The sequence below is a fragment of the Micromys minutus genome (genome assembly GCF_963924665.1).
Source record: "Micromys minutus genome assembly, chromosome: 8".
Lineage (NCBI taxonomy): Eukaryota > Metazoa > Chordata > Mammalia > Rodentia > Muridae > Micromys > Micromys minutus.
In genome coordinates this window covers 59,454,511-59,475,690 of record NC_137977.1, presented here as the reverse complement: position 1 = coordinate 59,475,690, position 21,180 = coordinate 59,454,511, and the positions used below count along the sequence as shown (strand labels likewise).

At 48.2% G+C, this 21,180-nt stretch overlaps 1 protein-coding gene across 1 annotated transcript; it reads left to right on the top strand.

Moving 5' to 3' along the window:
• Positions 1-2,967: 2,967 nt before the first annotated feature.
• Positions 2,968-20,417, top strand: LIPG (lipase G, endothelial type; the record flags this gene model as incomplete). Its single annotated transcript, XM_080920319.1, has 9 exons — positions 2,968-3,064; positions 6,373-6,554; positions 8,171-8,350; positions 9,425-9,536; positions 14,540-14,761; positions 15,936-16,178; positions 16,826-16,946; positions 17,904-18,122; positions 20,309-20,417. 9 exons carry the CDS (start codon positions 2,968-2,970, stop codon positions 20,415-20,417), a joined length of 1,485 nt encoding a protein of 494 aa, XP_080776445.1.
• Positions 20,418-21,180: the final 763 nt, after the last annotated feature.

The window sequence follows — 21,180 nt, the reverse complement described above, 5'->3', positions numbered from 1 at the left end:
AGTCTGGACTTGTAGAACAGCAAAAATCAAGTTGTTTAAGGTGCTCCATCTATGCCTGAGTTAACTAATACAGTTATAATCGAGATTTCTGGGAACACCTATAGATCAAGATTGTAGCTATACGAGGCAAGGATGGCCTCTGGACCATTCTGAGTCCCTCTGTCTCTAAGTAGCTGCTCAACAAACACCAGATGAGCCCCTTTCTTAGTTGTAAGTAATGTAAACAGCTCTGGATACGAGTGGGACACTGAGTAGCAGTTGGAATCCTCAGAGAAGAGAGCTTGAGGGGCTCCGTGGAGAAGGAGGCTAGCCCAAGGTTTTCTGCACACTTATCTAGTGGCGACTTCATGCTGCACCAGGTAAGTAGAGCTTGTTCTTCCTGGATGTGGTGCTTGGAACCTCAGGAGTAGGTGCTTTGAAACTTCTCTCACTGTTTTAATGTGGAGACACTGGAGGGCGCTCTAACCACCCGGTACGGTGGGATGGTAGGCGCTTCATAGTTTAGTCTGTTCATTAGGTGAAACCACGTACCCATGTAAGGGAGGCTGGCATTAGTGCCTGCTTTGGAAAGTGGGCCCTCAGAATCCGAGGGGATTCAATTCCTTATCCCAAGAAATGGCTAGAATCCTTTACCATGGGAACGGCTGAAAACTCCCCCCCCCCCCCATGTATGACGGGCTCGACAATGGATAGATACTCTGCACTCTAATAACCTCAGTAAGCGTTCTGAAACACCTCACATTGTGTTTTAATATGCAGACACAGGGGGACCTCCAAACACCCAGCAACGAGACGGTCAAGGTTCCATAGCCTTTTCAGTTAAAGAATCAGGTTGATTTTGTTGAACCTTTTTGCTGTTTTTTTTTTTTTTTTTTTTTTTTTTTGTTCCACCCCGCAGAATAAACGGGAATACCTTCTCCTCCCTCGTGGTCTCTCCTGTTACAAAGGTCTTCGAGACACTCCCTGCATACTGAGACAATGACAGTGTCTAAATGCAGAAAGAGAGAGGGAGCTTGGGAGAAGGCTGCTGGGGGAATTCTGTGCTCCTGGCTACCCTTTCACCGTGGCTGTCCCTAGCTAATGGAGACCTAAGGACTATTTTCATTTATTTATTCATTCATCTGTCACAGGCTAGCTCTTGATTTCAGCTATGTAGATTCTGCTAGTAAAGATTGCCAAAGACTCATATCTAGAGGTCAGTTGGCCAAGAGCAGTAGAGACAGACAGACTTCCTCCAAAGATGCAGCCAGTCTGGTGCCTGTTTCTATCTGTTAAAGTGCAGGTAACACCTGGCCTGGGCTTGTAGCCTGCCAAAGGAATAGGCGAGTGGGAGGGGCACCCGAGGTGATAATCAACCTTCCCACAGGTTCATCACATTGAGTTTTACACTCAAACGATAAAGCCAATCTACTTCGTTAAACGGCGATAGCTCACGTGAGCCACGAAGCGTGCTCTTCTGGCAACCAAAGTCACAGAACAGGACTTACTCGCTAGGGCCCGGTCTTTTTTTTTTTTTTTTTAACACTGGTCCCTTGAACGCTCGCTAGCTCACTCTAGGGGGGAAGGGGTGCGGGGCTGCTGCAGGGGTTCTCCTTTCCGGGAGCGGTGGGGCAGTTTCCCACACTCCAGAGTGTAACCAGTAGGGCAGTTTTCCCTAGCTGAAGGAGCGTGGACGGTGACTCGCAGCCCTGAGGCGGCAGGTTCCAGCTAGCTTCGAGATCAGGATCTCCACCAGTTGGAAGGTGCATTGCCTCTGTCACCGCTCTAGACTCAGGGACTCTATACAGACTCCGGATTACTGTTCCAATCCTTTTGTGACTCACGGATACAAGATCCAGATTAAAGCGGGAGGAAAGGATGGAAAACAGACAGGAGGATGCTTAATTTCACACACGGGGAAGTTGGCCAGGTGTCTCAGACCCTTTCTGGGTTCACCTTCCTGGCGCTCCATTTCCAAAATTGAGCCAACCCGCATTAAGCGCTTTCTTAGGCGAGCGAGTCAATTTCCCCACGATCCCTAAGCCTCAGGGACTTTTATTCTCTTACATTGCGAGGTGAAGGAATGGCCGTGTACAAGTTGGGTGGCTTGTCCCGAGTGTCGCAGCTAGCAATGAGACGAAGTTTTTGAGGTGTGGTTTGTGTAACCCTAAAAAGCAGACCCCAGCCCACAGCTCCTGGATCTGCTATCACCTTGCTTGCACCTGGGCTAAAGCTGAGAAAGACGGAATGAACTAGGTGGCTTTCCCGCATCCCCACCCCAGTCTTGGGTGCGGAGAGACCATCCCAACGTTGGTTGGCTCCCCCATCTTGGAGCAGATGACCCCCTGTCTCCGGGGATCTGTTCTCTAGTGGGAGTACCGTTTCGGGGAAATATCCCTTTGCGGGATCCAGGAGCGAGCGGAGGATCTGAAGATTCACAGATAGGAAGGGAGGCAGGGGAGGCTGGCGTCCCAGCGGTGGAGCCGGACCGCGGTGTAGTTAGTTTATCCCTGCGGGAGTCCTGGAGGTGGGTGTGTGGCACGTTCATTCAAACTTTGGGGAGTTCTCCGTTTGCGCGTCAGTGAAGGTGTGACCAATCAGAGTCCCGAGACGGGAATAAATTATGCAAATATCCATCTGGCGATGGGTCAGATGACTAGAATACTTTTAAAAAGTACCTCTCCTGGAGTTCGCGGTGTGACAGCGGCGAGTCCCGGCTTCGCAGCGGGTCCGGGCGAGGACAGGTCGGGCTGGGCAGCGTGTCCCTTCACACGCTCCCTTGCCCCCTCGCCGCTCGAAGCGCTACCAACCTTCCTGGTTCTAACTTCAGCTCCAGCTGTCTACCCCATCACCTTCTGGCCCAGACCCGGTCGGTCCACTTCTAGGCTCAGGAGGTTTTAGTGGCTTAAAAGCAACAAGCAAGCAAACAAACAAAAAAACCCAAACCAAAAAAAACCTGCTTGAGAAGAGGGGGCGTGGCGGGAAAGGATGCAAAACCTGGTTTTCCTGCTCGGCTTCTGGAGTGTCTATTGTTGCTTCCCGGCGGGAAGTCTCACAACCTTAGGTCCCCAGGGGTCGCTGCAAGGTAACGTGCGTTTATTTTTATTATTCTTCTCCTTTTCTGCGCTGTGTCCTTACTGTTCTGCGGACCCTTCGTCAGTGCTTCTACATCCCAACGAAAATCCTTTCCCACTGAGCTGTCTGTGTTCTCCTCCTGGGTCTCGGAGGCCACTTGTCTTAGCGTTTCGGATAAGAGCATCCGCCAGCAAGTAGTTCTGGAGGCTGCGGGCTAGCAGAGTGCGTGGGCTGGAGTCCTCTCTTTGCTTCTTTCCCATTCCATTAATCAGCGCGGTCCGGCTAGTTGAGTTGCCTCTTAGATGCGCTTAAATAATATCATATTTTAAACCTTGTCTTGTCTTTGGAGGTTGGTGAGGCTAGAGGATTCTTCGAAAGCGCTCTAACTTCCGGTGCCTCTCCCCCCTCCCCCCTTCATCTGCGTTTAGGTGTTTTGGAAGTTAAGGTGGTGGAGCGGACGGTTTCAGATTAATAATCGCTTGTAGGGAACACTTGGTCTGTGACGTCCTCCTCGAATAAATCTTCCTTCCTTTCCCCCTTCCCCCATTTTTCTTCTAGCATCTTGCTCGTGCTTCTTTGGTTAGGTATAGCACTCTTTGACCGGAGACAACCTGTCTCTATGGAGTGAGGGCGGGGTTATCCAGAGCCAGCATCAGCTGGTTAAGTAGTGGAGCGCCCCAGAGCACCCAAACCAAAACCTATCATTTCATTTAGTCTGCAGAGATAGCGCCAGGAGCTAGGAGTCCGTGTTAGTTACCTCGGAGCGTAAGTTGGAAGGGGTTGGGACGGGGTGGGGGCATCCTACCTTCTCCTAGCTCGCATTAGCTTGAAGGGTGACTTGAGGTAGGTGGCGTCTGAAGTTCTTTCAACTTTCTGTGTCCGGTGGTTCTGAGTATTTTGGGGTGGGTGCCATTGGTTTGAAAAGTATCACTGCATCTCAGTACCGGGGACTCTTGATGGGGGGAGGAAGACGGTGAGGAAGGGAAGAGATGGCAGCCCCGTCCTTGTGGGATCTAATCTCAACCTTTAGAACTAATGTATGTAAAAGCTATTCAGGAGTGAGGGAAGGAAACAAAGCTGAAGGAGGTTTGAAGTGCTGCTGTCGGGTTGGGGGCTTGAAGGTGGGGAACCTTTTACGACGTGGTCAGCGAGAGCCTTATCTAGAGCTTGACCTCTGGGCAAGAAACTGAGAGGGTCATCTGGGTGAAGAAGCCAAAGTGACCTGTTCTTAAATTGTAGGAACCAAGCTAGATTGCGGTGAGGGGAAGTCAGAGCAAGCCAGGTATCAGGGTGGTCCTCCTTGTCTATGTATGGGTTTGGCTTCAGGAGGCCAACAGCTCTCTTTTTTCCCCCCTAAGCTAGCCCCATCTGCTCCCTGTGAGAATGGCTATCCAGGTTGGAGGACTGAACTGGTAATGTCTGTAGCTCAAATTTCTGCCAGTTGGGGCTTTAATTTCATGACAGCTAACTCGTGTTCGGGTCATGTGTTTTTAGCTGTGTTTTTTTGGATTTTGTCCCTCTTACATCTGGCATATGTCCTCAGACCCTGTGTCTCCACGGTTATGGTTTCTCTGTTCTCTTCCCCCTTTTGTTCTTCTCTGAGGGAGGGGATAATGTCTCATGTAGCCCTGACTGGCCTCAAACTCACAAGCATGTGCCACCATACCTGGTCTATGTGGTGCTTAGGATCAAACTCAGTGTTTTGAGTTACTCCCTGGTTCCCTTGTGTATCTTTTAGAGTCTGGGATTGAACCCGTGGCCTTGTGTGTACCAAACGCACTGCACTACAGAGCTACACCCCCAGTCCCTTACAAGTGTTATTGCTTATTATTATTTTAAAAATTGGAAACCAGCATGAGCTAAATTGCTCAGACGTTCACTCTGTACCTCAGGCAGGTCTCCAGTCTGCTGTCTTCCTGCCCTCAGCCTTCATAGTAGCCCGGATTACAGTCTTGTGCTGCTCAGAAGAACTGGCTTATTCTCCTGTTTCTTAACTCTTGGCTTGATTAAGCTCCACGATGCTCATTTGATATCTCCCTGATGTTTCTGGGTGACGGCTGAGCACTCTATCTTCCTAATCCGTCATTACAGAGGCTTACAAGGATAGTTGAAGGCGCGACAGTGTGGGCCAATTAGTGACTGTCTTAAATTACAATGTCACGTGATCCGAGTGGCCATCAGTGCCATGCCCTGGGAGCAGGAAAGGACAGCACTGTATGTGACAGACAGCTGGAAGGGACAGCTTTGCTGCTCTGAGGAATTTTCCCATGGCTTCTGCTATGGAGTAACAAATCAGTGCCTGTTGCCCCCGTAGAGAGCCCGGAGAATGTGTAAGGTCTTTGAAGTAAGTGTTAGATCACAATGGGAAAGCCGTTTGTACAGAGGGTCAATACCCTTTTGCCCCCAGTTCCAAAATCCCAAACCTCTCAAAACTTGGAACCTGGGAACTTGGACAGCAAGAACCTGACCTTATATGATCTCAACTCGCCTGGCAGCAAACCCCGAGAGAAAGCTATCTGTGGTTTTTGTATTTCTGTCTCTAGAGTGTGAGCGGTCCTGTGTTTCTCTGCAGAAAAATTTTAGTACATTTGACCCACAGGGGATACCTCAGAGTCTGCAGGGGCAGCCATGTAATGTGTGGTATGTGTCACAGTGCTTGCCCCCCCCCATGTCAGTGTCACACTCTGCCAATAGGAATCCTTTTGCTTCAGCCTCCCACCTGCTGAGATTAGTTATTTGAACTAATTTGAACAGGTGTGAGCCACCAGGTCTATGGGGTGGGGGGGGGGGAAGACAGAGAGAATGGATGAGGACAAATTTCAGCATCCCTGGAACTCTCTCTCTAGCTCATGCTAGCCTAGAATACAATCCTCCTGCTTCCACCCATTTCTGCCTCTGGACTGCTGGTATCACAGGCACACACCAATGTACCTGGCCATAAAAATTTTTAAAAATCGGAACATCTTGACTCGACTGGTCTTAGGCATTTCAGGAGAAGAGAACCCACACTCCGAAGGTAGGGATTTGAGGGAGGGAAGGAAGGGAAAAATCAGTTTGGTAGGGAAAAATTAAGAAAAGTAAGAAAGACAGCTACTTACTTCCGAGCCACAGAATTTAGTTCAAATGACTAATTAATACTCATTGAGGATAGTTGAGATATTGGACCGATAATAATTTCACATTCCCTTAGGAGGCAAAGAGGAAAACACTCAGTAGGTGTAAAAAGCAAAACCCAGTGAAAAGGAACCGGCTAAAAAGATTGAACTCGAACTCACCACTTCAGTCATCAGAAGTATTTACCCTGTTCTTTCTCCCTAGATGAGTATCATAAACCCACCGGAGCACCAGTTCCCGCCAAACCCTCTGTGACTTTTAACATCCGCACTTCTAAGGACCCAGAGCATGACGGGTGTAATCTCTCCCTTGGTGACAGCAAACTCTTAGAAGACTGTGGCTTCAACATGACAGCCAAAACCTTCTTCATCATTCATGGATGGACGGTAAGCTCAGGAGGGGGCTCCTCAGCTTTACATAAGATTTGATTCCTTTTGTTTTGGTCAATTAAAAAGAATAGCAGTGCTTCCAGATTCCGAATTCTCTACCCCCCCTCTCCTTGTGGGCCGCTTGTATTTCAGACAGCTGTGAAAAATGTAATGGGCGCTTCTCCGAGGGGGTAATCTGGGCTCAGCAGGGTGGCATTTAGGGTTGGCATGCAGTGGGCTTTCAGAAAGTGGTTCTCTTGAGGCCAGCAGCCCAACTCCTCCAGCTATGAAGGAGCTCTAATTATGCTTAATTACACTGGCCAACCACTGCCTGGAGGGAGCCCATCCTACTCCAAGAGCAGAGCTGAACTGAAGCAAGTGACTGGCTCAGAGAGTCGGAGGGGCCAGCTGGCCTGGTTGGCTGGCTTCTGTTGGCATGCTGCCCTTCTGTTTGCATAGAGATGGCCCCGTTTAAAGGCACTGGGCTCTTTATGTGCCCTAGCTGAGCAATTTCCATTGAAAGGCCCATGACAAACTTCAACAAAAAAGGGCTTTAACACTCGGCTTCAGAAACTCTTGGCCAGCAAGGGATTTGTTCATTCATATAATGACAGTCTGTAGGAAAATGGCACCATTAAGCGAACAGGTTTCTGCCTGGACTAATTGGGAGGGGACGTTCTTCCGCTTAATGATGAGAAATTCATATCCGTTACATTCTTGCTGGGTCTTCAGTTGGGGATGGGGTTTGGGAGCTGGGAGTCCACTTTCCTAAAGTGAATGACGGGAAGACTGAGGGCCTGTCTGTCTGTCCATCTTCATCCTTCAGGACACCAGTGGAATCTCACAGTTGAATTTCTCTAAAGTCCTCCTGTCAAAATGCAAATACTAACTGCCTGCAGCTTACAAATGTGGGAGCATTCCAGAAAGTTCTTTTGTAATGTGTTTGGAGCTTGGAATGGTAGTTTCCCATAGAAGGAAGTTGTAAATAGTGTTTGGGTTCCCAGGCTAAGCACAGAAAATCTATTTATTTGATAATGTACGTGTGGATAGGTTTACAACTGCTTCTAGTCACCATGTATAATGTTGCTTCTGTGGGAAAATGTGTTCTGAGTTCTAATTTGGGATTCCAGGGGTGGATTTTCCTTACTCTGGGGTCAAGAGGATGGCAGAGATGGGTTGTGGGAAGGACTCATTTGTTAACTTGGCGTTTGGGTAAGTGACAGTGCCTCCCTGCATCTCAGAGGGAGGAGCTAATTCTCCAAGGCAACCTTCTTCAGCTCCTTGGAGGATGGACCAGGCCACTTGCCTGACAGACAGAGGGATTCAGACTAACATGACGCCACTATTTATCACCATCAATACCCAGGCAGGAGAAAGTAGGGCAGTACAACACAGTACAGCAGCTGGGAACATTTTGATGGGAAACTGGATCTATGAAGAACAGTGGGGGCTGGGAGGAGGCGGGGGCGGGAGAAGCATCGAGCCTTCCTGCCTTCAGCTGACTTGTGTGTGTTCGAGTCCTTATTACCTCAGCAGCCTTTACGAGGGATCAGTCAGATGGGGAGAGGATCCTGGGATCTCTGAAGTCCAGGCGGAGAATTGAAAGGAAAACAATCGTTCTGTTCCCTTTGCAGATGAGTGGAATGTTGGAAAGCTGGCTGTATAAACTTGTATCGGCCCTGCAGATGAGAGAGAAAGATGCTAACGTAGTGGTGGTTGACTGGCTGCCCCTGGCTCACCAGCTGTACACAGACGCAGTCAATTACACCAAGGTGGTGGGACAGAGAATAGCTGGGATGCTTGACTGGCTGCAGGTAAGCGGAGATGAAAGGGAGGCGTCTCCCACAGCAGTCTCTTAGGAAACACAGAGCACAGGTTGAGTGTGATCCAAATTTCTAGCGTTGCAGCGTGCACTGCATGGACTACTTCAGAGCCCACAGCAGAGCCTTTTAATTAATGATAGATATCTGGGTTCTTCTCTTACTTTATTTGCTATTTACAAAAAAAAAAAAAAAAATTGTCTTGCGGAAGATGAGTTCTTGATCTTTGAAGCCAATGCCTCCCGGGTGGCTGAGAGTGGCCAGGAGCCAGTGCCGGCTTTCACTCTGAAGGAGCCAAAGATAGAGGCTCTTGCCTTAGGAGGGTGGCTGTCCTGCAGGCTGACAAGGAGGCTGCTTCACAGAGATCAGCCTCTGCATTGTTTGAAATACTGTGTGCAAAACAGATCCTGAGGTCTTGATTTACTTCCTATAAGCTAACCGCTTGCCTGAGACTGGTAGACTTAATGGGGGTTGAGCGTTTCCAGCCTGGCTCTCCTCTCCCCTGGGGAGCTTAGGAGTCCTGGCAGCATCCTGGGTAGGATTTTTTAGCAGTAGTACTTCTTCGCTCTGACAAGCTTTAGAGTGTTTTCAGAGCCACAGGTCAGAGCCCCATCTCAGCATACCCCCCCCCACCAAGATGAATATTCTGGAAGGGGACACCATGTAGGAGCCCAGGTAGCTTAACGTAAGGAGTCAGAAGCTCTTGGGGGGAGGGGGGTAGAGGTCAAAGCCTCAGGGTACAGGCTGGACGTAGTCAGTGCAGTTATGACTGGCAGTTTGGTCTGCAGTAGGTATAGTGTCTTTTAGGTCGTCTACACTCTGCCCCAAAGAAAGGAAGCCATTCTGTTCTTACAGGGGGAAAGGTCAGGCATGGCCTGTAGTCACATTTTCCACCCCACCTGCTTGGCATTTCAAAAGCCACACCAAGTCCTGGTAATGCTGCAGGGAGTCTTATGCCTCTGACCCCGACAGCTCTTCTTTTATCACGATGGACTTGTTGAATTGTTGGTGGCCCCGGAGACTCAGGAATACACTTTTCAGCTTATACTTTTGGATGATTTTCTGCAGGAGAAGGGAGACTTTTCTCTTGGGAACGTTCACTTGATTGGCTATAGCCTTGGAGCACATGTGGCTGGATTTGCTGGCAACTTTGTGAAAGGAACAGTGGGCAGGATCACTGGTAAGATCTGCCTCCATCATATATGTTTATGTGTGTGTATATGTATGTATATATATGTGTGTGTTGTATATATGTATGTATGTGTATATTTGTATATACATGTGTATATGTGTGTGTGTGTGTGTGTGTTGTGGTAGCTGTGCCCTTTCACATGTATATATGAACTGTGTTAGCCATGCCTTTCTGACTTTCTCCTTCCTGGGAGACATTCAGGGTGGGGAAATACCAAGGTCATTGATTCTATCAACATAGCTTGGAAGCCGCGGGTCTAGTCCTAGAGGAGGGGAAACAGGCAGGGGTGAGACAACTTGCTCAGGGCCAAATAGCTAAAAAATACTGAGCAGGAGCCAAAGGGCCCTGCCCTGGCTTCCAAGTTTCTGAGTCGGTTTTGGTTTCCACCCTTGAGATTCCAGAGAGTTGGGAAAGGAGGAGTGGTAGAGTCTACTTTGGATGCTGGTCTCTTTATTTTATCAGCTGACACCTTCTTTCCAGGACTAAGGTTGTTTCTGAACCAGTGACAGTTACCTGTGCAGAATGAGTGTTTGAGTTTTGTGATTAAAGAGACTTTCCTGATACTGGTATCCAGGTACTCAATAGAAAAAATTTTTTTCTGTGTTGAAATTGAATTTTTAATGCTTGAATTTGGATTAAATTACTCAATGATTAGGGAAAATGTCAAAGATCCTTTATCCAGTTTTTGGAGGGCCATCTGTCAGGTACACAAGAGAGCTTCTTCCACACTAACATTGTTGGTAAATTTGTTGCCCTGACCTTTTTGCTCCTCCCAGCTTCCTTTACAGCCATTCATCCCTAGCTCCCCTCTCATCCCTAAGATACTAAGGATAAAAATCTTAGATTGTTTTCTGTTGCTATAACTGAATGGCACAGAATGGATAGCTTACAATGCATAGGAGTTTGGGGTTTTTTGTTTGTTTGTTTGTTTTTTGCTTCCTGGCATCTATTAGCTGCATGATAATGTGATGGAGGTTATCTCATGATTAACCAGAACAATTGTGCTTGTTTAGGTCATTCTTTCTCTTAAAAAAAGAGAATTGGGGCTGGAGAGATGGCTCAGTGGTTAGTAGTACTGTTTGTTCTTACAAAGGACCCAGATTCAGTCCCTAGCAACCAACATGCAGCTCACAGCTGTCTCCAGAACTGTGACTCCAGTTTCAAGGGATCTGACACCCTTCCACAAATGAGCATAAAATAAAAATAAGTAAATTATTTTTTAAAAAAATCAGAATCAGGTTGGGAACCTTATTCTGATGACTTTTTCTGATGTTAATTGGCTCTCAAACTTCTCACGTCCCAGTACTATGGATTTGGGATTACTTTTTCTGTCTATGAATTTTGTGGGGAGGATGCATGTAAGTCACAGTCAGAGGATACCTAGAAGAAAAGGTATGCCCATCTTTCCCTGTAGTTGTTTTAGTTTAATTCAGTACTCAAGTGGAAAGGAGTCAAATAGGTGTGCACACAGAGATTAATAGGTACACACGGAGAGTCTGAGAGATACAAACACAGAGTCTAGTGGATGCATACACATGCCAGTTAATAGATACACACGCAGTCTAATAGGAGCACACACAGAATCTAATGGGTGCACACACAGACATGCATACACACTCCTTTAGAGCCAATGATTCAGTCCAGCATAGCCCAAGAGCCCTTCTTCCTGACTGGTAGTGTATTAGTGTGTGAACTGTCCAAAGGAGGCTGTGATTGTGTGGCCATTCTCCAGTGTTCCAGCCAGGGGCAAACTGCAGCACACATGTGGTCTCTACCAGGATCAAGGCCCAATGTGTCCTTGGTAACAGGACAAACCAAAGATCTTGTTTTTCCCTGTTCCTAGTCTGAGGAGAGATAGGGCTAGCAAGAAAGCTTTTCAGTTCTTTCTGCTTGTCTAGGTGGGAGCCACTGAGGAGAAGACCTCCCATCTGTGGCCAGCTGGGGAACTGGCAGGATGTTAATCAGTGCCACATGCAGCAGTCCTCATGTCCCCAGAGCAGGCCCTTCCCTCCAACCTGTCTGTGGAGCAAGGGCCTGGCCTCTGTCCAGTTTCGTGCCCCACACTGGTGTGGGTGTCTGATGGGGGCAGCCTGTCTCTTCTCTTCTCACGGAGACCTGAGTGATAAGAAGGTGGAGACCACAGCTTGTGTGTGACTCTCGGCACTGATGTCACTGCACAGAGACCACAGGTGTCCTTAGCTCTGGGTCTATCAGAGATTTGAGTCCTGGCTTGAAGGTGTGGGTTTTGTGGGAGTTTAACCTTCTATAGCTTCAGACAGCAATCTGTGGTGCAGAGGGAAGAGGCCATGCCTTCCTAACTGAGTCAGCAAGAACCAAGCAGGTAGATTCTTTTAAGAGTATGACTGAGGTATGCATCCTGGGTAGGCTATAGGATAGGTGCTGTTTAACGTTCAATTCTCAAGCATATGGTACTTCCTCCATGTTATCTCTAAGCCACACAGTAACCTTGCAGCTTTCACAGATTGGGGAAGGAGGGACGGGGTGGTTAAACAATGAGCCCAATATCTTGCACAATATTAAGCCTCAGATCTGGGATTCAGGCCAGGTTACTGGGTTGCAGGGCCTGCCCTTAGCTACTATCTAAGGGTGTAGATAAAATATATAATAAAAAAAAAATAGATCATGTCACTTTTTGCCTTGTGGGCCTGGGATGTATGTCACACAGTTTTGAGCAGGGAGCTGGCTCAGTCTGGGTAGGTGAAGGCCCCACACTGGCCTGTGAGGCCCCCTCAGCTGTCGGCATTCCTCCAGCCCAGCTTCGTTTCCATGGAGTTGCCTGTCTGGTGGGGACCTTTGTTTGCACCAAGCAAAGAGCCCCTCTCTTGTACTGGTTGCAAAGCATAATGTTCCTCTTCTTCTTTCTTTTCCCCTTCGGTGCACATGGTGAGAAGCAGGGAGAAGTTTCTGTGTCACACTGTGGCCTTGCAGCCTATCAAACAGGACATTGTAGACTATCCTAGAAGGGCACACTTTCGTGCCTTCTTTTTTTTGGTCCTGGGCTAGGGTTGAGCCCGACATAGCCTGGGATCCCTTTTGGCCGTGGCCACCCATACAATCCTCCAAACGCCTCTAACTTTCTGTACCTATTGCCTCTTTCTAAGACATGGACTTGCTGGGTGTTGTGATGCTTGCTTTAATCCCAGCAGAATGTGGTTTACTTAGTGAGTTCTACAAGAGTGCGGGCGTGCAACTGGACAGAGGCCGGTTTCCCCGCTGCAGAGAGGTTGGAGGAAAGGCCTGCTTTCAGGCATGGGGGCTGCTGCATGTGGCACTAATTAGCATTTTGCCAGCTCCCTAGGCTCTTGTCTCAAACAAAAAAACAAAAGACAAAACCAAACCAAAATAAACAACACAAAACAAATGATGTGGGGTTTGGCCATATTACCTCCAGGCCTTGGTGTCTCTCTCTAGAGGAAGTGCTGTTATGTGGGGCCTGTGGAGATTTGGTGTGTGTGTGTGTCAGGGCCATGTGGCACATTTTAGGATGTTTATCTGTATCTCCGGCCTGTCCTCAGTAAATGCAGCTACTTTTCCTACTCTCAAGTGCCATAAACAAACATTTCTTCTGAAATCAACCAAATGTTTCTCGGTGACAAAAGCACTTTCCAGAGTCCAACATTGTTCATGATGAATTAGGACCCATAAAACCTTTTTTCTTTTTTTAAACACTCAAGATTTTATTCCCCTCCCAGTCCACCCTCCTACTGTTGCATATCCCATACCCCACACCTCCTTCCCAGTCCCCTGTCTCCATGAGGATGTCTCCACCCTCCCCACCCACCCCACCCACCCCAGTCTCTCGAGGGTTAGGAGCATCTTTGACTGAACCCGAACCCGAGAGTCCTCTGCTGTATATGTGTTGGGGACTCATATCAGCTGGTGTAAGCTGCCTGGTTGGTGATCCGGTGTCTGTAAGATCTCAGGGGTCCAGGTTAATTGAGACTGCTGCTCCTCCTACAAGGCTACCCTCCCCCTCAGCTTCTTCCAGCTTTTCCCTAATTCAACCACAAGGGTCAGCAGCTTCTGTCCATTGGTTGTGTGTAAATATCTGCATCTGACTCTTACAGCTGCTTGTTGGGTCTTTCAGAGGGCAGCCATGATAGGTCCTTTTTGTGAGCACTCCATAGCCCCAGTAATGGTGTCAGGACTTGGGGCCTCCCCTTGAACTGGATCCCCTTTTGGGACCCATATATCTTACTGATTAATTCTTTCCACTTTCTTTTCTTTTCTTTTAAATCTGTAGAACAAGGAGCCTCCCTGCTTGGGACAAATCCAGACAAGTTCTTAGTCTCTTAATTTTTTTTACATGAGCTATATAAATCGAGGCCCGAGGTTCCACTTCATATATGATCCTGAAGAATAGGGAAAATTCTCAGTGTCTGGTTCAGAAGCCAGCCCTTCCCATTGAACTCTCTGGGGACCAGGAACTCAGAAATCTACATTTATGCTTGGGCAGTGAGTGACCTTGGGCAGTGAGTGACCTTGGGCAGTGAGTGACCTTGGGCAGTGAGTTACCCGGAGGGTAAGAATGAGTCCAAGTATGAGCCAACCAATCTGGGGCAGAGCGAGTTCTGCTGTGGAAGGTGCCTAGGGCCAGATGACTGGGATGGATGGGTGGCTTGGGTCAGGAGCTGAGTATGATCTAGAACTGTTATAGTTTTTATTCTCTGTGCTTCTCTAGAGCTGAGATCAGTGTATACCTTGTGGTCAGTGTACCAGGTTGACTGAGGCACTGGGACATGTGGGGGCTTCAGAAAAAAAAAAGCTGGTTCTGTGATTATAGGACTTAATTCTGGTGCTGGCATCTCGGTCAACTACATATGGGTTTCTAGTTTTTTTTCCAGGCTGGCTACATCAGGATTTGGTTACTGGGCTTAGAAAGCATCTTCACTCAGCATACTTGGACTGTATGTCAAGACTCAGTGCCTTGATGCTTCTGACTAAGTTCACTTTGGCTTTCTGTGCTGCAGGTCTGGATCCTGCAGGACCCATGTTTGAAGGGGTGGACATCAATAAGAGGCTGTCCCCGGATGATGCAGACTTTGTGGATGTCCTGCATACCTACACGCTGTCCTTTGGCCTGAGCATTGGGATTCGGATGCCTGTGGGTCACATTGACATCTATCCCAATGGTGGTGACTTCCAGCCAGGCTGTGGATTCAATGACGTCATGGGATCTTTTGCGTATGGAAGTGAGTTTGTACAAATCTGCCTTGTGTTTGATTCACTCTATCCATCTGTGAGTCAGCCCGAGGTGTTAGCGGAGCTAACAGAGTTCAATTAATCACCCCTATCTCTTTCCACAGTGGTGAGGCACACTGCTTGCCTGTTGACAACATCCACCTGCTTCCAAATCACAATCGTTATTGATTAATTTTATTTTTTTGCTTGAGTCCGAGTCTCACTATGTAGCCCTGGCTGGCCTGGAACTTTATATGTAGACCAGGCTGGATCCAAACTTACAGAGATCTGCCTCCCGCTGCCTTCTGAGTTAAAGATGTGGGCCACCATGTTCAGCATTTATGTCTGGTATTTTTATCCAGACAGCTGTTGGGGCTTAGTGAATCTACCACACAGCTGCCTTTTATCACTTGACTTTCTTCCTCCTCCTCCTGTTCTTGCTCCTCCTCCTGTTCCTCCTCCTCCTCCTCCTGCTCCTCCTGCTCCTTCTCCTCCTCCTCCTGCTCCTCCTCCTCCTCCTGCTCCTCCTCCTGCTCCTCCTCCTGCTCCTCCTCCTGCTCCTTCTCCTCCTGCTCCTGCTCCTCCTCCTCCTGCTCCTGCTCCTCCTCCTCCTCCTCCTCCTGCTCCTCCTCCTCCTGCTCCTTCTCCTCCTGCTCCTGCTTCTCCTCCTCCTGCTCCTCCTCCTGCTCCTTCTCCTCCCTCACCTCCTCCTCTCTCTCATAGTTTTAATGTTTGTTTTTGTTTTGAGACAGGGTCTCTATTTCATCTCTGTTTTACTCAACAGGCTGGCCTTGAACTCACAGAGGCTTTCTTATCTTTCTGCCTTGCAGTGTTGGGAATAAAGGCATGTGCCACCACTCCTGGTGGACAGCCTCCTGCCCATCCCTTCACACATGGGTCCTACAGGATCCGGGTCACTCTTAGTGTATGGGCTCTCTTCTCTATTTCTTGAAGCAAATACTGCTGCCTTCTCTCACAGACTGGACAACTATGGTTGGAATGGTCTTCAGTTCCTCTATATCTTAGTAGGAGCTTGGAATACCACTGAGCCTATGTTAAGAATCACACACTGCCAGCCTTAACAGACCTAACCATCACTGATGAGTGTGTATTGATTACCGACTGAGTGGGGGAGTCATCTAGAATTGGCTCATCCCGTGTGTTCCCTGTCCCGTGTTTCCTCAGCGATCTCAGAGATGGTGAAATGCGAGCACGAGAGAGCCGTACACCTCTTTGTTGATTCTCTGGTGAATCAGGACAAGCCAAGCTTTGCCTTCCAGTGCACGGACCCCAACCGCTTCAAAAGGGGGATCTGTCTCAGCTGCCGGAAGAACCGTTGTAATAACATTGGCTACAATGCTAAGAAAATGAGAAAGAAGAGGAATAGCAAAATGTATTTAAAAACCCGGGCTGGCATGCCTTTCAGAGGTAACTTAACCTTCCAGCTCCCAAGTGCCCCTTAGCCTCTTTCTTCCTTTATATTTTCTTGCAAAGCAGAGCGTGTAGTAGCAGCCCAGGGGAGCTGTGGTCTACTTAGTTGTAGCAAGTTACTGCAAATCAAATCACATTATGCATGCCCTATTAAAGTGGCTCCATAGAAACCCAGGGTAAGGACTCTTTTGTGATATAGACACTACCCATTAATCATCTATATCAATATCTTAAAATTCTACCTTGCATTTAGTTTCTCACAGTATATTCATGTGCCATAGATGTGAGACAGTGTATACAGATGGTTGAAGCAATATTTTCTACTTTTATACCCTGTTTACAATAGTTTGCGAAACAGCATTTTGCATAGGAAGACCTTGAGACTCAGAGAGGTTTATACCTTGGTTCTCAGTCCAGCGTCACACAGTAAAAAAAATAAATAAATAGCTCCAAGTCTCTGAACATCTGAGCTCGAGGGTCAGAGTCCTTCTTCAGTGATTTCTTATGCTTCCAGGCAGAGCAAGACCCGAGCCAGGCAGAGACTAGCCTGGGCCAGCAGGATGTTTGTCTCTAAGACTCGGTATGCTGCATGACTTTCGAGATGCAAGCATGGCTCACAGAGGTCTCTGTTGTTGTCTCTGCAGTGAACCATTATCAGCTGAAAATTCACATGTTCTCTCACAAGAACACTGGGGACATCCAGCCCACCTTATACGTTACCCTGTATGGTAACAACGCAGACTCCCAGAACCTGCCATTGGAAATGTAAGTGTGAGCGATCTGGGCAACTCTGATTCGTGATGAAGAACGAATTAGCCTGAGATTGAGAAAGGCAGGAGAGTCAAGCCAGCTTGCGCAGTGGGAGGATCGGGGTGGTTCTAGCTGGCATCTGTGACTTCTCTCTCCTCTCTTCTCCTGTGTGTCCTTGACTCAGAGAGCTTCAGGGAGGGAAGCTCCTGAGATGAATCAGCTGTGTGAGAAACTGCTGGATCAGCTGCCCAGAAACTGCCATTTTATCTCAGGCAACGCCTGACACCCAAGGCTTTAGGGGCTTGAACTCTGTAAAGTCATCCCTGGGTCTTCTGTAGCGACCATCTGTGGGAGGCGTGCGTAGAAGTCTGTGGCGATTGGCTGAATTCCCACCATGAGCAAAACATCTCCCTGCCAATCGATGTTGGCATTGTGAGGGAATGCCAGAGCCAGGGGCAGCCGGTAATCCCAGCAAGGCTGTGGCAGGAACCTGTGAGTTCCAGGCCAAGCCTGAAAATACAGTGGGACCTTGTCAGCAAACAAACTGTAAGGAATAAGAAAGGAAGGAAAGCCACTAGGGTCATGCTTAGAAGGTTCCAGCCTTGCTGGCAGACAAGGCTAGACCCTTTACAGTATCTAGCTTGGTGTGGCATGGCAGCCCATGCAAATTGGGAGAGGAGGAGAGGGAAGGGAGGGAGAACATGCTAGGGAGGTGACTTGGTGTTTTCTCTTTTCTGCCCTTCCTTGGTACTGTCTCTTGGGAAGTCAGTGACACAAAGGGAGGGAGGTGCTTGGGAATGGTTTTGATAAAAAGTCGGGCTCTTTGGGCAGAGTTCAGTCATGTGGATTACAATTCCGCTTTGTGGTCATGTCACGGTGCATGGTCCCGTGAAGTGGGGACCTGGAGGGCGTGAGGTGGGCAGTTTCCTGCGGGGGGCAGGGAATGAGAGAAGCCCCCCTCTCACCTTGCAGAGTGGAGAAGATAGAGCTGAACGCCACGAACACCTTCCTGGTCTACACTGAGGAAGACTTGGGCGATCTCTTGAAGATCAGACTTACCTGGGAAGGGGTGTCTAGCTCCTGGTACAACCTGTGGAGTGAGTTTCGTAGCTATCTGTCTCAGCCCAGCAAGTCCTCAAGGGAGCTGTACATTCGCCGAATTCGTGTCAAGTCTGGGGAAACCCAGAGAAAGTAAGTGTCCCTGCCCCTGTTGGTCTGCGTGAGTGGAGAGCACCAGGCTCTTCTCTGTCTCCTCTTTGCTCCAGTAATATGCAGAGCCAGCAGGGAAACCTCAGCTAACTGTGCAAGGACTTTTACTCCCAGATAAGGGCTTTTGGAAACTGTTGCCATGTCCTCGTCAGAGCCCTCAGGAGGACGGGATGAGCAAGGGCTGTGTGGAGTTCAGGGCTTGTTCTGTGTGCCAAGTCCTGTGCCAGACTCGAGGAAGCCTTTCCCTGGACAGGGCTGTCCGGGTAGATTGGCGCATCTGGGTCCACAGGTGATGTCTTCCATGGACCCTTCCCACCCAGAGCTTACTTCCCAGAGCATTGTCATGTCTCCACATGTCCAAGTCACAGTGGGGGTTGTCATTTCCACTAGCAGGGAGCTCTGTGCTGTGCCAGCTGGTGTTCACTTCCTTAAACACCGTACTGGGAGATCCAGACCTTTATAAGTCAAGTCGTTACTGCGCCCTGTCTCTGCCAAGCAGGGCTCAAAAGCAGTGAAGCCCTGGAGACCTTCCTCAGCAGAGGAGGGTTTTCTTCCCCCACCTCTGCAGTGACCACCATCAGCCCCGGGTTGGAGGAAGCTGCCTGCCTCCTTTATGTCTTTCCTCTGACATCATTGCCATAATTCTTCCTGTTGATTGTCTTTGGCTAGGCTGGCATCAAAGGGAGTGAACTGTCCCATTGGAAAGGGCCTGAATGCTTCCTTGGAGTATCTGGTCTAGGAACCTAGGATTGGCGATGTCTTGAGCGGGGAGCTCTAAGTACCTAGCCTGTGATCTTCATAATTGAACCTCTCCTACTCCCCTGAGCTCTTAAATGCAGCCTGCACTGACAGGTGCAGTAGCAGAAACACAGTGATTATAATAAAGTAGTTCAGACGCAGTGAACACTCACTATTGAGACTTAACAAACACAAGCAATTTCCCAAGTTGTGTTGAGATACAGGATTTTAAAAATCAAATGTCACAGAAACATTTGGAGACGATGTACCACTCCTATGTTCACGCCCCGCCACCTTCAAACCGGATGGAAGGGGAATTTTGCATTAGTTAACTAATGGTAATGTATTTCCTTCCTTTATGTTTTTATGCCCAGTACTACTTTTGTTTACGCCCATTAGCAGTATGTCGAATCGTTTTTTTTCCATAATCGGGCATAATGTTTTATGAGTTGGTCTTAAGCATTCAGATGTTGTCTGTGGAGTTTATCCAATAACCTTAGTTGTAGTTTATCGATACTCAGCTCTCCAAAGTGGTTGGACCAGTTTTCTACCTTGGTCCTAGAGTTACAGCTTCCCTCGTTTGCTTCCTCACCCACAGTGGGACACTGTTGCCGTCTGTGAGATGGGAACAGGTCTTTTTGGCATTGTGTTAACTCACGTTTTCTGATCCTGCATGAGATAAGCTATTTTTTTTATATAGGTTTATAAACATGTAGGCCCAAAGGTGCTTAAACTCCATGGGAAAGGTCTAGAATATGTCTTTTTTTTTCCTGCCTCAGCATCGGGATGAAATGTCCCAATAGTGCTGGTTGTCAATGTGGAAATCGCATTGCTAAGGCTCTTGTGGTACAGCCACAAACTATTGTGAAATGTTGATTATCAGGCCTCTGATTCTTTGCTATGCTTTTGCCTGTCCATGTGCTGAGCATTTTCTTAAAGTTTAAGATTTAAATTGTAAAGTGTGTGTGTGTGTGTGTGTGTGTGTGTGTGTGTGTGTGTGTGTAGGTGTGTGCACATGAGTGCCAGTACTCAACAAAAACCTTTGATTTTGGTGTGTAGTTGAGTTTCAGATGTTCTTGTCAGTGGGTAGGTAGTTCATAGCACTGTACTAGAGGGACCTCGAGTCTGGTGGGAAGGCTGACCATTCATTTCAAAACCCTAGAACAGTTTCGGTCCTGCAGCAGTGATGGGCAGTCCTGTTTAATGGGTGGGAGGTCCTGCAGGGGTGATGGGCAATCCTGTTTAATGGGTGGGAGGTCCTGCATGGGTGATGGGCAGTCCTGGAGCAGCCATTGATGGGCGCTTCTGAAGGCTCTGGAATGGATACAACACACGAGAGTCTCTCTTTCGCTTTCCCATAAATGTTGAATCTGGAAAGCACTGTCTAATAAAGTCTTGTCTAACAACAGTGGCTTCTCTTTTTTTCTTAGAGTGACATTTTGCACTCAAGACCCTATGAAGACTGGCCTCTCCCCTGGCCAGGAGCTGTGGTTTCACAAGTGTCAGGATGGTTGGAGGATGAAAAACAAAACCAGGTAACTAGCACTTCCTGTGCTCCACTTGCCCATGAACACGGATGGAAAGGCTCTCATTTGTAAAACGCACGTGGTGGTGGATGGTGAGAGACAAACACAGACAAACACCGAAGCCAAACCATGAGGCCTCAGGGAGTGTGGCTGTTCCCTCCGCCCCTTGCTCTGTCTTATTCTGTGTGCTCACTGTGTGGATATATATATAAAACCCCAGCACCGGTATCTATAACCCTTCATCCTAGGGTGGTACTTTCCGTGGTGAGCAGGGCTAGGGTTGAGTCTAGTTTCCTAGCCTCTTCCGCCACTAGGCTGCAGTAGGCGGTAGAGTGAGAAGGCAAGATACAGCCCATTTATTAGATTTTCTGGACCTCACATTGGTATGGTGGAGGAAGGTCCATGTCACCGTGTGTGGCGGTGGGATCTTCCGTGAAGCCTGTCTTACGCCACCACATAAGTCAAAACACTTCCTGAAGAGGAGGGAGACTTTCTTTAGCCATTCTTATTTCTTGCCCCTTGCCTTCAGCAGAGCACTGCATGATAATCCTGCTGCGGAATGTCAGACACACAGTATGTGTCCGATGATGGCAGAATCCTTTAATTTTATTGACAACCACAGGAGGCAGGTATTAATGTCTCTGCGGACATTGAGAAAACCAGAGGTGTGGGAAGATAAAGTATCTCTCCCAAGAGTCCCTGCTGTGTGATGGGTCTTTTTTATTACAGCCTGCTTATTTTGGCAGAGAACTTTCACCTGCTCGGATGAAGCACCG